Genomic DNA, 14,977 nt, shown 5'->3' with positions numbered 1-14,977 from the left:
GACTTTTGCGCAGCCTCCTTGAGACGCGACCGCCCGCTGCGCCGCGCGGAAAGGCGGAGCGTGCCGGCGGCCTGCGTCAGTCGATCAGTGCAGTCGTTCTAAAATTTGCTCGGACCCTGCTTTCTTGCTTGGAGTCGCTTTATCGATGATGAATTAGAGTCCTCCAAATGGCATTCAGTGTCCATTTCATCACGATTTGGAACCTGTAGTAGCGTTATCTCTTAACACTTCCTAATTACTCTTTTTCTTTTTTTTTTTGAGAAAGGTTATTGCTCTGTCGCCTAGGCTGGAATAATCTAGTGGCATAATCCCGGCTCACTGCAGCCTTGATCTCTTGTGTTCAGCGTTCCTTCCGCCTCAGCCTCGTGAGTAGTGGGGAGAACAGGCACGCACCACACCAGGCTATTTTTTCCCCCATTTTTGTTGTTGTTGTTGTTGTTGTTGTTGTTGAGACGCATGTGTGTTGGCGGCGGTGGTAGTGGGGTTCCCCCTATGTCGCCCAGTCTGGTCTCAAACTTCTGGCCTCAAGCATCCTCCTACCTCGGCCTGTTAAAATGTTAAGATTACAGGCGTGAGCCACTGAGCCCAACACTAATAATTCTTCAAGACTATTCTGGGCCGGGCGGGGTGGCTCATGCCTGTAATCCCAGCACTTTGGGAGGCCGAGGCGGACATGGGGGTGGGGGTGGGGATCATCTGAGGTCAGGAGTTCGAGACCAGCCTGGTCAACATGGTGAAACCACATCTCTACTAAAAATACAACATAGCCAGGCGTGGTGGCATGCATCTGTAATCCCACCTACCTGGGGGCTGAGGGAGGCGGAGGTTGCCGTAAGCCGAGATCGCGCCACTGCACTCCAGTCTGAGTGACAAGAGCCGAGACTCCGTCTCTTTCTTTTAATTTTTTTTTTTTTGAAGGAGTTTCACCATGTTGGTCAGGCTGGTCTTGAACTCCCGACCTCACGTGATCCGCCCGCCTTGGCCTCCAAAGTGCTTGGATTACAGGCGTGAGCCACCACGCCCGGCCGACTCCGTCTCAAAAAAAAAAAAAAAAAAGGTTTTTGAGTGGCGCTTCCTTTTTGTCCGACATCTTAGCGCGGTTGTAGTGTTCGCCGTTGCTCTCCGAGCTTCGCAATGCCGCCCAAGGACGACAAGAAGAAGAAAGACGCCGGAAAGTCGGCCAAGAAAGACAAAGACCCAGTGAACAAACCGGGGGCAAGGCCAAAAAGAAGTGGTCCAAAGGCAAAGTTCGGGACAAGCTCAATAACTTAGTCTTGTTTGACAAAGCTACCTATGACAAACTCTGTAAGGAAGTTCCCAACTATAAACTTATAACTCCAGCTGTGGTCTCCGAGAGACTGAAGACTCGAGGCTCCCTTGCCAGGGCAGCCCTTCAGGAACTCCTTAGCAAAGGACTTATCAAACTGGTTTCAAAGCACAGTGCTCAAGTAATTTACACCAGAAATACCAAGGGTGGAGATGCTCCAGCTGCTGGTGAAGATGCATGAATAGGTCCAACCAACTGTACATTTGGAAAAATAAAACTTTATTAAATAAAAAAAAAAAGTCTATTTTGGTCTCTGCCTCCAGGAAGGAGGTTCGCTTCTCTTCGGTGCTTCCATTGCCCTCTTACAATTCTCTAATAAGTATAATCATGGAGAGCGCTTACCATATATTCCAATCTATTTATTGCATAAGCTCATTTATTCTCCCCGTAACCCTCTGAGATGGTTACTAGTATTTCCTCTGCGCAGATGAGGGAATTTTGGGCCAGAGACGTCACGTAAGTTGAGACACGGTACGCTGAAATTCCACACTCCTCTCCTGCGTCTCAGCTCCGGACTACTGAGTTCCGGAGCGAGCTGACAGACCAGCTCTTTACGTTACTGGAGGTCACGCCCTGAGGGCGGGGCTCCGGTGAGGACACTACGTCCCATGGTGCCTTGCGCGCCCGCGCAGCCATTGGTCTGGCTACTCGACCCCTTTTTCAAATTGAGGCGCCGAGGCGTTTCTCGGTTTCTGGGACTTTGGGCGGAGACGAGATTGGTGATTTGGTGGCACCGGCTGGTGCGGGACCAACGCCACGGCCAGAGTACCGGGTGGAGAGCGGGGACGCCGAGCTCCGCGCGTCAATCCTCCAGGCTACTCCAGCGCCCAGCACGGGCCAGGGAGACTCAGGCTCCCGTCTGCCGCCAAGCCCCTACGTGCCCCACGGCGCCCAAGGCTGCGGCCAGGCGTTGATTTTTTGGCGGGGACCGTCATGGCGTCGCAGCCAAATTCGTCTGCGAAGAAGAAAGAGGAGAAGGGGAAGAACATCCAGGTGGTGGTGAGATGCAGGTAGGGAGAGGGCTGACAGGATTCCGAGCGCCGGGGCTTTGCTGCTGGGCCCCCTCCTGCGCGGTTTGGGGAGAGGGATTTTGTTTGCATTTCCTGAGGGTCCCAGTTTCTTTGTTGTCCGTGTTCTGTTCAATAAAAATGACACACGGTTGCTGTGTGTGTCTGATTTTCAGGAGAAAATAGGATGTTTAGTTTGATCACTGTTCCATACTGAAAAGTGCGTTCTTATTTTAAACTATAGTCAATAAAGATTTAGGTGTCACTTTTATATGCTACTTCATGTAGTTTGTCAGTTTGGAAGTAAGACTGAATACCTGTTTTGCAGATGGTTTAGCCCTTACAAAGTTGGTATTATCACCTCTAAAAAGCAATCAATCACTTATTATCTTTATTCTAGATGCAGTATTTTCTTCATCCCTACTAAACAAGTAAACATCTCTGTATGTAAACAATTAAGTTATAAAGTGTTTGTTTTTAAAAGATCAAGGCAATTTAAGCTAGTGTAAATTTCTGATTGTGCTGCAGTTTTCCTTTTCATCTGCCTGTTTATTCATAGACCAAATTAACGGATTTTTCGAGATAAGGGGATGTGGAGGGGTGTTCGGCTCTCCCCTGACTGGTTTCCAAATAACTTCTTAATTTTAAAATGAGTTAGAAACTGTTGCTTAGTTAGAATTGATTTATTCAACTTTTTAGAGGCTCTCCACAGTTTACTGAGTATGTGTGTTTTGTGTGTCTGTTTTTGTGGCTGTTGTTAACAGTTGCTGTTGCAACTTTTCTGTAAACCTTTCTAAACTAGGCGCAAGAGAGATTTGCTGGCAATCCTAAGTCTGGCCAGTGACACTTACCAGCTGTAATCTGGGCCTTCTGTTAGTAGTTGCTTGTTTTGAAGATTTTTATTTAAAACTGCAGTGCATATAACAAGTGCAAATTTTAAAATTATTTTGGTTGTTTAATAAAATCAGGCAATATTACCTTTTCCGTGTGCCTTTATTTGGTTTCTTTTTTAAATATTAGTTACAAAATACTTCAGACTTAGAAAAACTTATTAAGAATAATGCAATAAACATATGTGTTCATAATTCAGATTAAGAAACAAAACAATCATTGCTGGAGTCCCCTCTTTCCCCACTCCATCCCTTTTCCTCTGCCCACAGTTAACCATTATCTTGAACTTGATGTTTATGATCCGCATATATTTCAAGCCTTGCCATAGAATAGATTTACTTTATCACCAATGAATAGAATGGTACTTTGCTTGTATCTTGTGTATTGTAAAAAAAATTTACAATAATTTTTATGTAAAGAGATTTTTTTTTTTCTTTTCAGATTTTCAGATTAGCCCTTTTTTTTTTTTTTTTTTTTTTAAGACGGGGTTTCTCCATGTTGGTCAGACTAGTCTTGAACTCCTGACCTCAGGTGATCTGCCCACCTCGTCCTCCCAAAGTGCTGGGATTACAGGTGCAAGCCACCAGGCCCGGGCAGCCTTTTTCTTTCTTTTTTTTTTTTTGTTTGCATGCACTTAGGGCATATGCCTTCTTTCAAATAGCCTTCCTGGTACAAGTCTGTTATTAAGCTTTAGTAAATAGGCAACTTAGGAGTTATGAGGTCCTTGGGTTGGCAAGCCTTTTCTGTAAAGGACCCAGATAAATAAATAGTTATTTTATTTAAATACTCTAGGCTTTACAGGTCATGTGTGGTTTATTTTTTTTGAGACAGAGTCTCGCTCTGTCACTCAGGCTGTAGTGCAGTGGTACAATCTCAGCTCACTGCAGCCTCTGCCTCCCAGGTTCAAGCAATTTTCCACCTCAGCCTCCCAGGTAGCTGGGACTACAGGTGCATACCACCATGCCTGGATAATTTTTGTGTTCTTAGTAGAGACCGGGTTTCACCATGTTGGCCAGGCGGGTCTCAAACTCCTGACCTCAGGTGATCCATGGGATTACAGATAGGAGCTACCACACCTGGGCACATGTGGTTTCTTGTACATTATTTTCTGATCCTTTTTTCTTTTTTTTAAAAAAACAACCCTTTAAAACTGTAAAAATCATTCTTAAATCTTTGGCAGGGCAAGGGCCAGTTTCAACCTATAGGTTAAAGTTTATAGACCCCTACATAATGTGCTACTGGCTATCTTTCTTATACCCCATCTATTCCCTCCCCTATTTTTTCCCAATTCAAAAAATTGTTTTCAAATACACATAAAATTTACCATCTTAACCACCTTTAAGTGCACAGTTCAATGATATTAAATACATAATAATATTCTGCAGTCATTACTGCCATCCATCTCCATAACTCTTTTCATCGTGAAAAACTGAAACTCTATACACATTAAACAATAACTCCCCATTTCCCTCTCCCCTCAACCCCTGACACCTACCATTCTACTGTCTATGATTGTGACTACTCTACGTACTTCATGTAAGTGGAGTTGTAATACAATATTTATCCTTTTGTGACTTGCTTATTCCTACTTTGTGTGATGTCCTCAAGGTTCAACTATTTTGTAGCAAATATCAGAAGGTTTCCTTCTTTTTTAAGGCTGAATAGTATTTATTATATGCATATACCACATTTTGCTTATCCCTTCATATGGCAGTGGACACTTGAGTTGCTTCTTCATTTTAGCAATTATGAATAATGTTGCTATGAATATGGGTTTTCAATTTTCAATTCTTTTGGGTATTTACCAAAAATTATAATTGCTTGTAATATGATAATTCTATTTTTTTTTTTTTTTTTTTTTTTTTTTTTTTTTTTTGAGACGGAGTTTCGCTCTTGATACCCAGGCTGGAGTGCAATGGCGTGATCTCGGCTCACCGCAACCTCCGCCTCCTGGGTTCAGGCAATTCTCCTGCCTCAGCCTCCTGAGTAGCTGGGATTACAGGCACGCGCCACCATGCCCAGCTAATTTTTTTTGTATTAGTAGAGACGGGGTTTCACCATGTTGACCAGGATGGTCTCGATCTCTTGACCTCGTGATCCACCCGCCTCGGCCTCCCAAAGTGCTGGGATTACAGGCTTGAGCCACCGCGCCCGGCCTTTTTTTTTTTTTTTTTTTTTTTTTTGAGACGGAGTTTCGCTCTTGATACCCAGACTGGAGTGCAATGGCGCGATCTCGGCTCACCACAACCTCCGCCTCCTGGGTTCAGGCAATTCTCCTGCCTCAGCCTCCTGAGTAGCTGGGATTACAGGCACGCGCCACCGTGCCCAGCTAATTTTTTGTATTAGTAGAGACGGGGTTTCACCATGTTGACCAGGATGGTCTCGATCTCTTGACCTCGTGATCCACCCGCCTCGGCCTCCCAAAGTGCTGGGATTACAGGCTTGAGCCACCGCGCCCGGCCGATAATTCTATTTTAAGTTTTTGAGGAACCGACAAACAGTGGCTGGACCATTTTACATTCCCACCAACAGTGCATAAGTGTTTTAACTTCTCCACATCCTCACCAACATTATTTTCTGTTTCTTTTTTTTTAGTAGCCATACCACTGGGTGTGAGGTAGTATCTCATTGTAGTTTTGATTTGTATTTCCCTAATGATTAATGATGTTGAGCAACTTTTCATGTGTTTACTGGGCATTTGTATATCTTTGGAGGCGTGTCTATTTAAGTCCTTTGCCCATTTTTAAATTGATTTACTTTTTTGTTGTTGAGTTTTAGGAGTTTTCTATGTATTTTGAATATTTTCGGATATATGAGCTGCAAAAATTTTTTCGCCATTACTTGGGTTGCCTTTTTACTCGTTGATACTGTCTTGTCTTTTCCTTTTTTTTTTTTTCTTTTTGGAACCAGCGCATGGCCTCCTCTTTGCTGATTCTGTGTTTGGCCCCAGTGCAGCCTGTTCTACACTCCGTGTCTGCATTGCTGAAACCAGGCCTACCCAGCACCACGTAGAAGTCCAGGCTGTAGATATCAAATGGATGGGTCACATTTGATACCCAAATCTCTGTGTTACTGGATCTCCAAACCAAAGTTTCCAGTATCCAAGAAGTTCTTTCTTAATTCACACTCCTGCACCTTTAGACCTTCCTCCAGGATTTCTTCTGCTTTGGGCCTTCACACTGTGTACTGGGTGGCAATCTATTCATTTCTCCTGATACCAAAGGATCTGATAATATATCTAGCTTTGGGGAACAGGGGTCTGGCCTATGAACTGCTCCAACACCTTGGCTGCCGGGGTCAGTCGTCTTCAGTCTCCTCCACACAGATGTTGAGAGAATCTCGCTCTGTCACCCAGGCTGGAGTGCAATCTTGGCTCACTGCAACCTCTGCTTGCCAGGTTCAAGCAATTCTTATGCTTCAGCCTCCCAAGTAGCTGGGATTATAGGTATGTGCCACCATGCCTGGCTAATTTTTTGTATTTTTAGTAGAGGTGTGGTTTCACCATGTTGGTCAGGCTGGTCTTGAACTCCTGACCTCAGGTGATGTGCCTGCCTTGGCCTCCCATAGCGCTGGGATTACAGGTGTAAACCACCATGCCCGGCCTTTTTTTTTTTTTTTCTGCCTTTAAAGATAGTATCTTGCTTTATTGCCCAGGCTGGTTGTGAACTCCTGGGCTCAAATAGTCCTCCTACCTCAGCCTCCCAGGTAGCTGGGATTACAGGGATGCTTTTTGATACACAAACTTTTAAAATTTTTATGAAGTCCAATTTGTCTTGTTTTTGTGGCCTGTGCCTTTGGTATTATATCCAAGAAGTCATTGCCAAATCTATTGTTATGAAGCTTTTGCTTTATGTTTTCTTCTAAGAGTTTTATAGCTTTAGGTCTTACATAAAGTTTTAATCCATTTTGAGTTAATTTTTGTATATTGTGTTAGATAAAGGTCCAACCTCATTCTTTTGCATATGGATATTTAGTTTCCCAGCACCATTTGTTGAAAAGATTGTCTTTATTTTTTTCTTTTTTTGAGATGGAGTTTCGCTCTTGTTACCCAGGCTGGAGTGCAATGGCGCGATCTCGGCTCACCGCAACCTCCGCCTCCTGGGTTCAAGCAATTCTCCTGCCTTAGCCTCCCGAGTAGCTGGGACTACAGGCATGTGCCACTATGCCCAGCTAATTTTTGTATTTTTAGTAGAGACGGGGTTTCATCATGTTGACCAGGATGGTCTCGATCTCTTGACCTCGTGATCCACGTGCCTCGGCCTCCCAAAGTGCTGGGATTATAGGCGTGAGCCACCGTGCCCGGCTCTTTTTTTTTTTTTTTTGAGGCAGAGTCTCGCTCTGTTGCCCAGGTTGTAGTGCAGTGGCATGACCTCGGCTCACTACCACCTCCGCCTTCTGGGTTCAAGTGATTCTCCTGCCTCAGCCTCCCAAGTAGCTGGGACTATAGGCGCCTGCCACCACACCCAGCTAATTTTTGTATTTTTAGTAGAGACAGGGTTTCACCATGTTGGCCAGGCTGGTCCCAAACTCCTGACCTTGTGATCTGCCTACCTTGGCCTCCCAAAGTACTTGGATTACAGGCGTGAGCCACCGTGCCTGGTCTATTTTTTCTTTTTTTTTTGAGACGTCGTTTCGCTCTTGTTACCCAGGCTGGAATGCAATGGCGCGATCTCGGCTCACCGCAACCTCCACCTCCTGGTTTCAGGCAATTCTCCTGCCTCAGCCTCCTGAGTAGCTGGGATTACAGGCATGCGCCACCATGCCCAGCTAATTTTTTGTATTTTTAGTAGAGACGGGGTTTCACCATATTGATCAGGATGGTCTCGATCTCTTGACCTCGTGATCCACCTGCCTCGGCTTCCCAAAGTGCTGGGATTACAGGCGTGAGCCACCGCTTCCGGCTATTTTTTCTTTTTTAAGACAGAGTCTCACATTGTCGCCTAGGTTGGAGTGCAATGGTGGGACCTGCTATCACTGCAACCTCTGTCTCCCGGGTTCACGTGATTCTCCTGCCTCAGCCTCTGAGTAGCTAGCTGGGATTACAGGTGCATACCACCACACCCGGCTAATTTTTTGTATTTTTAGTAGAGATGGGTTTTCACCATGTTGGCCAGGCTGGTCTTGAACTCCTGACCTCATGATCCTCCCACTTGGGCCTCTCGAAGTATTGGGATTACAGGAATGACCCACTGCTCCTGGCCTAAGATTGTCTTTTTTCCAATTGAGTGGTCTCGGCAACCTTATTAAAAATCATTTGCCCATATATAAGAGGGCCTCTTTTCTTTTATTCCTTTCCTTTCCCTTCCCTTCCCTTCCCTTCGCTTCCCTTCCCTTCCCTCCCCTCCCCTCCCCTCCCCTCCCTCCCTCCCTCCCTCTCTCCCTTCCCTTCCCTTTCCTCCCTCCCTCCCTTCCTTCCTCCCTCCCTCCCTCCCTTCCTTCCTCCCTCCCTCCCTCCTTCCTTTCCCCTTTCTTTTCCTCTCCCCTCCCCTCCCCTTCCCTCCTCCCCTCCCGTTTCCTTTCCTTTCTTTTCCTTTCCCAGGCTGGAGTACATTGGTGTGACCTTGCCTCACTGTAACCTCCACCTCCTGGGTTCAGGCAGTTCTCATGCCTCAGCCTCCTGAGTAGCTGGGATTACAGGTGCACACCACTACGCCTGGCTAATGTTTGTAATTTTAGTAGAGACGGGGTTTCACCATGTTGGCCAGGCTGCTCTCAAACTCCTGACCTCATGATCCGCCCGCCTTGGCCTCCCAGAGTGCTGGGATTACAGGCGTGAGCAACTGCACCTGGCAAGAGGGCTTATTTCTAAGGGCTATTCTGTTCCATGGTCTATAAGTCTGTCTTGTCTTTTTTTTTTTTCCTGAAGTCACACTCCATCGCCAGGCTGAAGTGCAGTGGTGGGATCTCAGTTCACTACAACCTCTGCCTCCTGGGTTCAAGCGATTCTCCTGCCTCAGCCTCCTGAGTAGCTGGGATTACAGGTGCACGCCAGCATGCCCAGCTAATTTTTGTTTTTAGTAGAGATAGGGTTTTACCATGTTGGTCACGCTGGTCTCTAGCACCTGACCTCATGATCCACCCTCCTCAGCCTCCCAAAATGCTGGGATTACAGGCATGAGCCACCGCGCCCGGCCTTAAGTCTGTCTTTATGTCATTACCACGTGGTTTTGATTATTGCAGCTTTGTTGTAAGTTTTGAAATCAGGAAGTGTGAGTCCTCCAGCTTTGTTCTTTTTCAAGATTGTTTTGGCTATTTGGACTCCCTTGGGATTCCTTATGAATTTGAGGATAGAGTTTTCTATTTCTGCAAAATATGTCATTGGTATTTTAATAGGGATTACATTGAATCTGTAGATCACTTTGGGTAGTCTTGGCATCATCTGTGTCTTTTTTTTTTTTTTTTTTTGTGGTTTTAGTAGAGATTAGGTTTCACCATGTTGGCTAGGCTGGTCTCAAACTTCTGACCTCTTGATTCGCCCACCTCAGCTCCCCAGAGTGCTAGGATTACAGGCATGAGCCCCTGTGCCTGGCACCCCCCCTTTTTTTTTTTTGAGACCGAGTCTTGCTCTGTTGCCAGGCTGGAGTGCAGTGGCCTGATCTTGGCTCACTGCCACCTCTGACTCCCTGGCTCAAGTAATTCTGCCTCAGCCTCCTGAGTAGTTGGGACTATAGGTGCACGCTACCACGCCCGGTTAATTTTTGTGTTTTTAGTAGAGATGTGGTTTCACCATGGCCAGGATGTTCTTGATCTTCTGACCTCATGATCCGCCCCCCTTAGCCTTCCAAAGTGCTGGGATTACAGGCGTGAGCTACCTCGCCCACCTGGCATCTTAACAATATTGTCTTTCATTCATGAACAAGGGATATGTTCCCATTTATTTATGCCCCTTAATTTCTGTCTGCAGGTTTTTTTTTTTGTTTTTTTTTTAGGTGGAGTTTTGCTCTTGTTGCCTAGGCTGGAGTGCAGTGGTGCAATCTCGGCTCACTGCAACCTCCACCTCCTGGGTTCAAGCGATTCTCCTGCCTCAGCTTCTGAGTAGCTGGGGTTAAAGATATGCACCACCACACCCAGCTAATTTTTGTATTTTTAGTAGAGACAGGGTTTCACCATGTTGGTAAGGCTGGTTATGAATTCCTGACCTCAGGTGATCCATCCCCCAAGGCTTCCCAAAGTGCTGGGATTACAGGTGTGAGCCACCACACCTGGCCTCAGCACTGTTTTATAGTTTTCATTTTATAAGTCTTTTGCCTCCGTGGTTAAATTAATTCTTAATATTTTATTCTTTTTCATGCTTTTTAAATAGAATTATTTTTGTAATTTCCTTTTCAGATTGTTTATTCTTAGTGTATAGAAATGTAACTGGAGGCCGGGTGCGGTGGCTCATGCCTGTAATCTTAGCACGCTGGGAGGCCAAGGTGGGCGGATCATGAGGACATGAGTTCAAGACCAGCCTGGCCAACATAGTGAAACCCCGTCTCTACTTAAAATACAAAAATTAGCCAGGCATGGTGGCACGTGCCTGTAGTCCCAGTTACTCGAGAGGCTGAGGCAGGAGAATTGCTTGATCCCTGGAGGTGGAAGTTGTGGTGAGCTGAGATCATGCCACTGTACTCCAGCCTGGCAACAGAGCAAGACTCCATCTCAAAAAAAAAAAAAGAAATTAACTGGATTTTGCATATTGACTTGGTATCTAGCTACTTTGCTGAATTCATGTATTAGTTCTAACAGTTTTTTTCTTTTTCATGGAATTTTAGGGTTTTCTTTTTCTTGCCTTTTTTTTTTTTTTTTAACTATTTAACTTGTATTGATTTTTATTGTTTTTTTTTCCATCAACTTTTATTTTAAGTCCTGGGGTACATGTGCAGGATGTACAGGTTTGTTACATAGGTGAAATGTGTGCTATGGTGGTTTGCTGCACAGATCATCCCATCACCCAGGTATTAAGTAAGCCCAGCATGCACTAGCTATTCTTCCTGATGCTCTCCCTCCCTGCGTCCCCCTGAGTTTTAGGGTTTTCTCTCTCTCTCTCTTTTTTTTTTTAATATATTTTTTATTGTACTTTAGGTTCTGGGGTACATGTGCAGATCATACAGGATTGCTGCATAGGTACATACATGGCGATGTGGTTTGCTGCCTCCATCCCCCATCAACTATATTTGGCATTTCTCCCCATGTTATCCCTCCCCAACCTCCCTACCCCCCGAGTCCCTCCCCTAGTCCCCACCAACTGACCGAAGTTTGTGATGCTCCCCTCTCTGTGTCCATGTGTTCTCATTATTCAACACTGGCCTATGAGTGAGAACATGTAGTGTTTGATTTTCTGTTCTTGTGTCAGTTTGCTGAGAATGGTGGTTTCCAGATTCATCCATGTGCCTACAAAAGGACACGAACTCATCATTTTTTATGGCTGCATAGTATTCCATAGTGTATATGTGCCACATTTTCCCTGTCCAGTCTATCATCAGTGGGCATTTGGGTTGGTTCCAAGTCTTTGCTGTTGTAAACAGTACCACAATGAACATACGTGTGCATGTGTCTTTGTAATAGAACGATTTATAATCCTTTGGATATATACCCAGTAATGGGATTGCTGGGTCAAATAGAATTTTATTTCTGGGTGCTTGAGGAATCCCCACACTGTCTTCCACAGTGATTGAACTAATTTACACTTCCACTAACTTTTTTGTTTTGTTTTGTTTTTGTTTTTTTGAGACGGAGTCTCATTTTGTCACCAGGCTGGAGTATAGTGGTGCAATCTCACTTACTGCAACCTCTGACTCCCTGGTTTAAGCGATTCTTCTGTCTCAGCCTCCTGAGTAGCTGGGACTACAGGCATGTACCACCACACCCAACTAACTTTTGTATTTTTAGTAGTTACAAGGTTTCACCATGTTGGCCGGGTGATCCGCCCACCTTGGCCTCCCAAAGTGCTGGGATTAGAGGTATGAGCCATAGCACCCGGCCTCTTTTCTTTTTTTTTCCCGTGATTCTAGCCAAAGACCGGCCTCTTTTCTTTTCTTTTTTTCTTTTGATATGGAGTCTCGCTCTGTTGCCCAGGCTGGAGTGTAATGGCATGATCTGAGCTTATTGCAACCTTCACCTCCTGGGTTCAAGTGATTCTCCTGCCTCAGCCTCCTGAGTAGCTGGGATTTATAGGCATGAGGCCATGCCTGGCTAAGTTCTTATACTTTTAGTAGAGATGGGGTTTCAATATGTTGACGAGACTGGTCTCAACCTCCTGAGGTCAAGTCACCTTGGCTTCCCAAAGTGCTGGGATTATACGCGAGAGCCACCATTCCAGGCCATCAACTTTTTCCTTTCTTTTTCTTTTAACTTATTTTTTCATTTCTTTTCTTTTCTTTTCTTTTTTTTTTTTTTTTTTTTTTTTTTTTTTTTGAGATAGAGTCTCGCTCCGTCGCCAGGCTGGAGTGCAGTTGCACAATCTTGGCTCACTGCAACTTCCGCCTCCCGGGTTCAAGCATTTCTCCTGCCTCAGCCTCCTGAGTAGCTGGGACTACAGGCCTGCACCACCACACCCAGCTAATTTTTGCATTTTTAGTAGAGATGGGGTTTCACCATGTTGGCTAGGATGGTCTCGATCTTTTGACCTCGAGATCCGCCCGCTTTGGCCTCCCAAAGTGCTGGGATTGCAGGCATGAGCCACTGCTCCCGGCCCTTTTTTTTTTTTTTTTGAGACAGAGTTTTGCTCTTGTTGCCCAGGCTGGAGCGCAATGGCTTGATCTCACCTCACCACAACCTCTACCTCCCAGGTTCAAGCGATTCTCCTGCCTCAGCTTCCCAAGTAGCTGAGATTACAGGCATGCGCCATTATGCCCGGCTAATTTATTTTTTATTTTTTATTTTTATTTTTGTAGAGATGGGGTTTCTCCATGTTTATGAGGCTGGTCTTGAACTCCCATCCTCAGATGATACACCCACCTTGGCCTCCCAAAGTGCTGGGATTACAAGTGTGAGCCACCGCGCCCGTCCCAACTTTTTCCTTTTCGATTTGGATGCCTTTTATTTCTCTTTCTTGCCTAATTGCTCTAGCTAGAACTTACAGTAGTATGTTGAATGGAAGTGGCAAAAGTGTGCGTAGGGCATCCTTGTCGTACTCCTTTTATTTATTTGTTTGTTTGTTTACATCCTGCTGCCTCACTTTCCTGAGTAGCTGGTACTGTAAACACACTACCACACCTAGTTAATTTAAAAAAGAATTTTTTTTTCTTGTGTTTTGAGACGGAGTTTCACTCTTGCTCAGGCTGGAGTGCAATGGCACGGTCTTGGCTCACCGCAACCTCCGCCTCCCGGGTTCAAGTGATTCTTCTGCCTCAGCGTCCCGAGTAGCTGGGATTACAGGCATGCACCACCATACCCAGCTAATTTTGTATTTTTAGTAGAGACAGGGTTTCACCACGTTGGCCAGGCTGGACTTGAACTCCTGACCTCAAGTGATCTGCCCGTCTCAGCCTCCCAAAGTGCTGGGATTACAGGCATGAGCTGCCGTGCCCAGCCAAGAAGTTTTTCTTTTTTTAGAGATGTGGTCTCGCTACGTTTCCCATTCTGATCCTGAACTCCTGGCTTCAAGTGATCCTCTCTTAGCCTCCCATGGTGCTGTGATTACAGGCGCGAGTCACTGTGCTGGCCCTGTTCTTGTTCTTTGAGGGACATTTTTTGGTCTTTGACTATCAATTATGTTTGCTGTGGGTTTTTCTTATGTTGCTTTTATTTTGTTGAAGTAGTTTTGCTCTATTCCTAGTTTGTTGATCTTTTTTTATTTTTTTGGAGACAAAGTCTTGCTCCGTAGCCAGGCTGAAGTGCAGTGGCGTGATCTCGGCTCACTGCAACCTCCCACTCCCAGATTCAAGCAATTGTCCTGCCTCAGCCTCCCAAGTAGCTGGGACTACAGGCGTGCGTTACCACACCCAGCTAATTTTTGTATTTTTAGTAGAGACGGGATTTTACCATGTTTGCCAGGATGGTCTCGATCTCCTGACCTTGTGATTCACCTGCCTTGGCCTCCCAAAGTGCTAGGGTTACAAGTGTGAGCCACTGCGCCCAGCCTGTTGAGCATACTTACGACTAAAGGGTTTTGAATTTTGTCAGCTGCTTTTCCTGCATCAATTGACATGATCCTGTGGTTTCCTTCATTCTGTTAATGTGGTATATTCCATTGATCAATTTTTACATATTGTACCATCTGTATATTCCAGGAATAAATCTCATTTGGTCATGGTGTATGATCCTTGTGCTGCTCAGTTCAATGTGTTGGTATTTTGTTGAGGATCTTTGTATCAGTGTTCATAAGGGATAGTGATCTGTAGTTTTCTTTTAGTTGCCTTTGTCTGGCTTTGGTATCAGGGTAATGCTGACCTCATAAAATGAGTTAGGAAGTGTCTCCTATACCAGATTTTTTTGGGGAAAAGTTTGAGAAGAACTGATATTAGATCTTCTTAAAATGTTTTGTAGAATTCACCTAGAAAACTGTCAGATCTAGGCTTTTCTTTGTCAGGAGATTTTTGGTTAGTGATTCCATCTATTTACTAGTTACGGCTCCATTCAGAATTTCCATTTCTTTCTTTCTTTTTTATTTTTGAGATGGAGTTTTGCTCTTGTTGCCCAGGCTGGAGTGCAATGGCGTCATACAAGCTCACTGAAACCTCCACCTCCCAGCTTCAAGCGATTCTCCTGCCTCAGACTCCCAAGTAGCTGGGATTATAGGCATGTGCCACTATGCTTGGCTAATTTTGTA

The 14,977-nt window shown here is 45.1% G+C and overlaps 1 protein-coding gene and 1 pseudogene across 1 annotated transcript in view; both read left to right on the top strand.

The window, feature by feature from the left end:
• The first annotated feature begins 1,025 nt into the window (after positions 1-1,025).
• On the top strand, positions 1,026-1,566 carry LOC135273942 (small ribosomal subunit protein eS25-like; annotated as a pseudogene).
• Positions 1,567-2,015: 449 nt separating this feature from the next.
• KIF11 (kinesin family member 11) overlaps positions 2,016-14,977 on the top strand; it is a 54,713-nt gene continuing 41,751 nt past the window's right edge. The window contains exon 1 of the mRNA XM_012454781.3: positions 2,016-2,337. Coding sequence (XP_012310204.1) covers positions 2,261-2,337 — 77 coding nt within the window. The 5' untranslated portion in view covers positions 2,016-2,260. The remainder of the gene's footprint in view (positions 2,338-14,977) is intronic.

The sequence above is a fragment of the Aotus nancymaae genome, unplaced genomic scaffold (genome assembly GCF_030222135.1).
Source record: "Aotus nancymaae isolate 86718 unplaced genomic scaffold, 86718_ANA_hifiasm-v0.15.2.pri h1tg000010l, whole genome shotgun sequence".
NCBI lineage: Eukaryota > Metazoa > Chordata > Mammalia > Primates > Aotidae > Aotus > Aotus nancymaae.
Note: the sequence above shows the minus strand (reverse complement) of the source record. Positions and strands in the feature narration are given on the sequence as shown.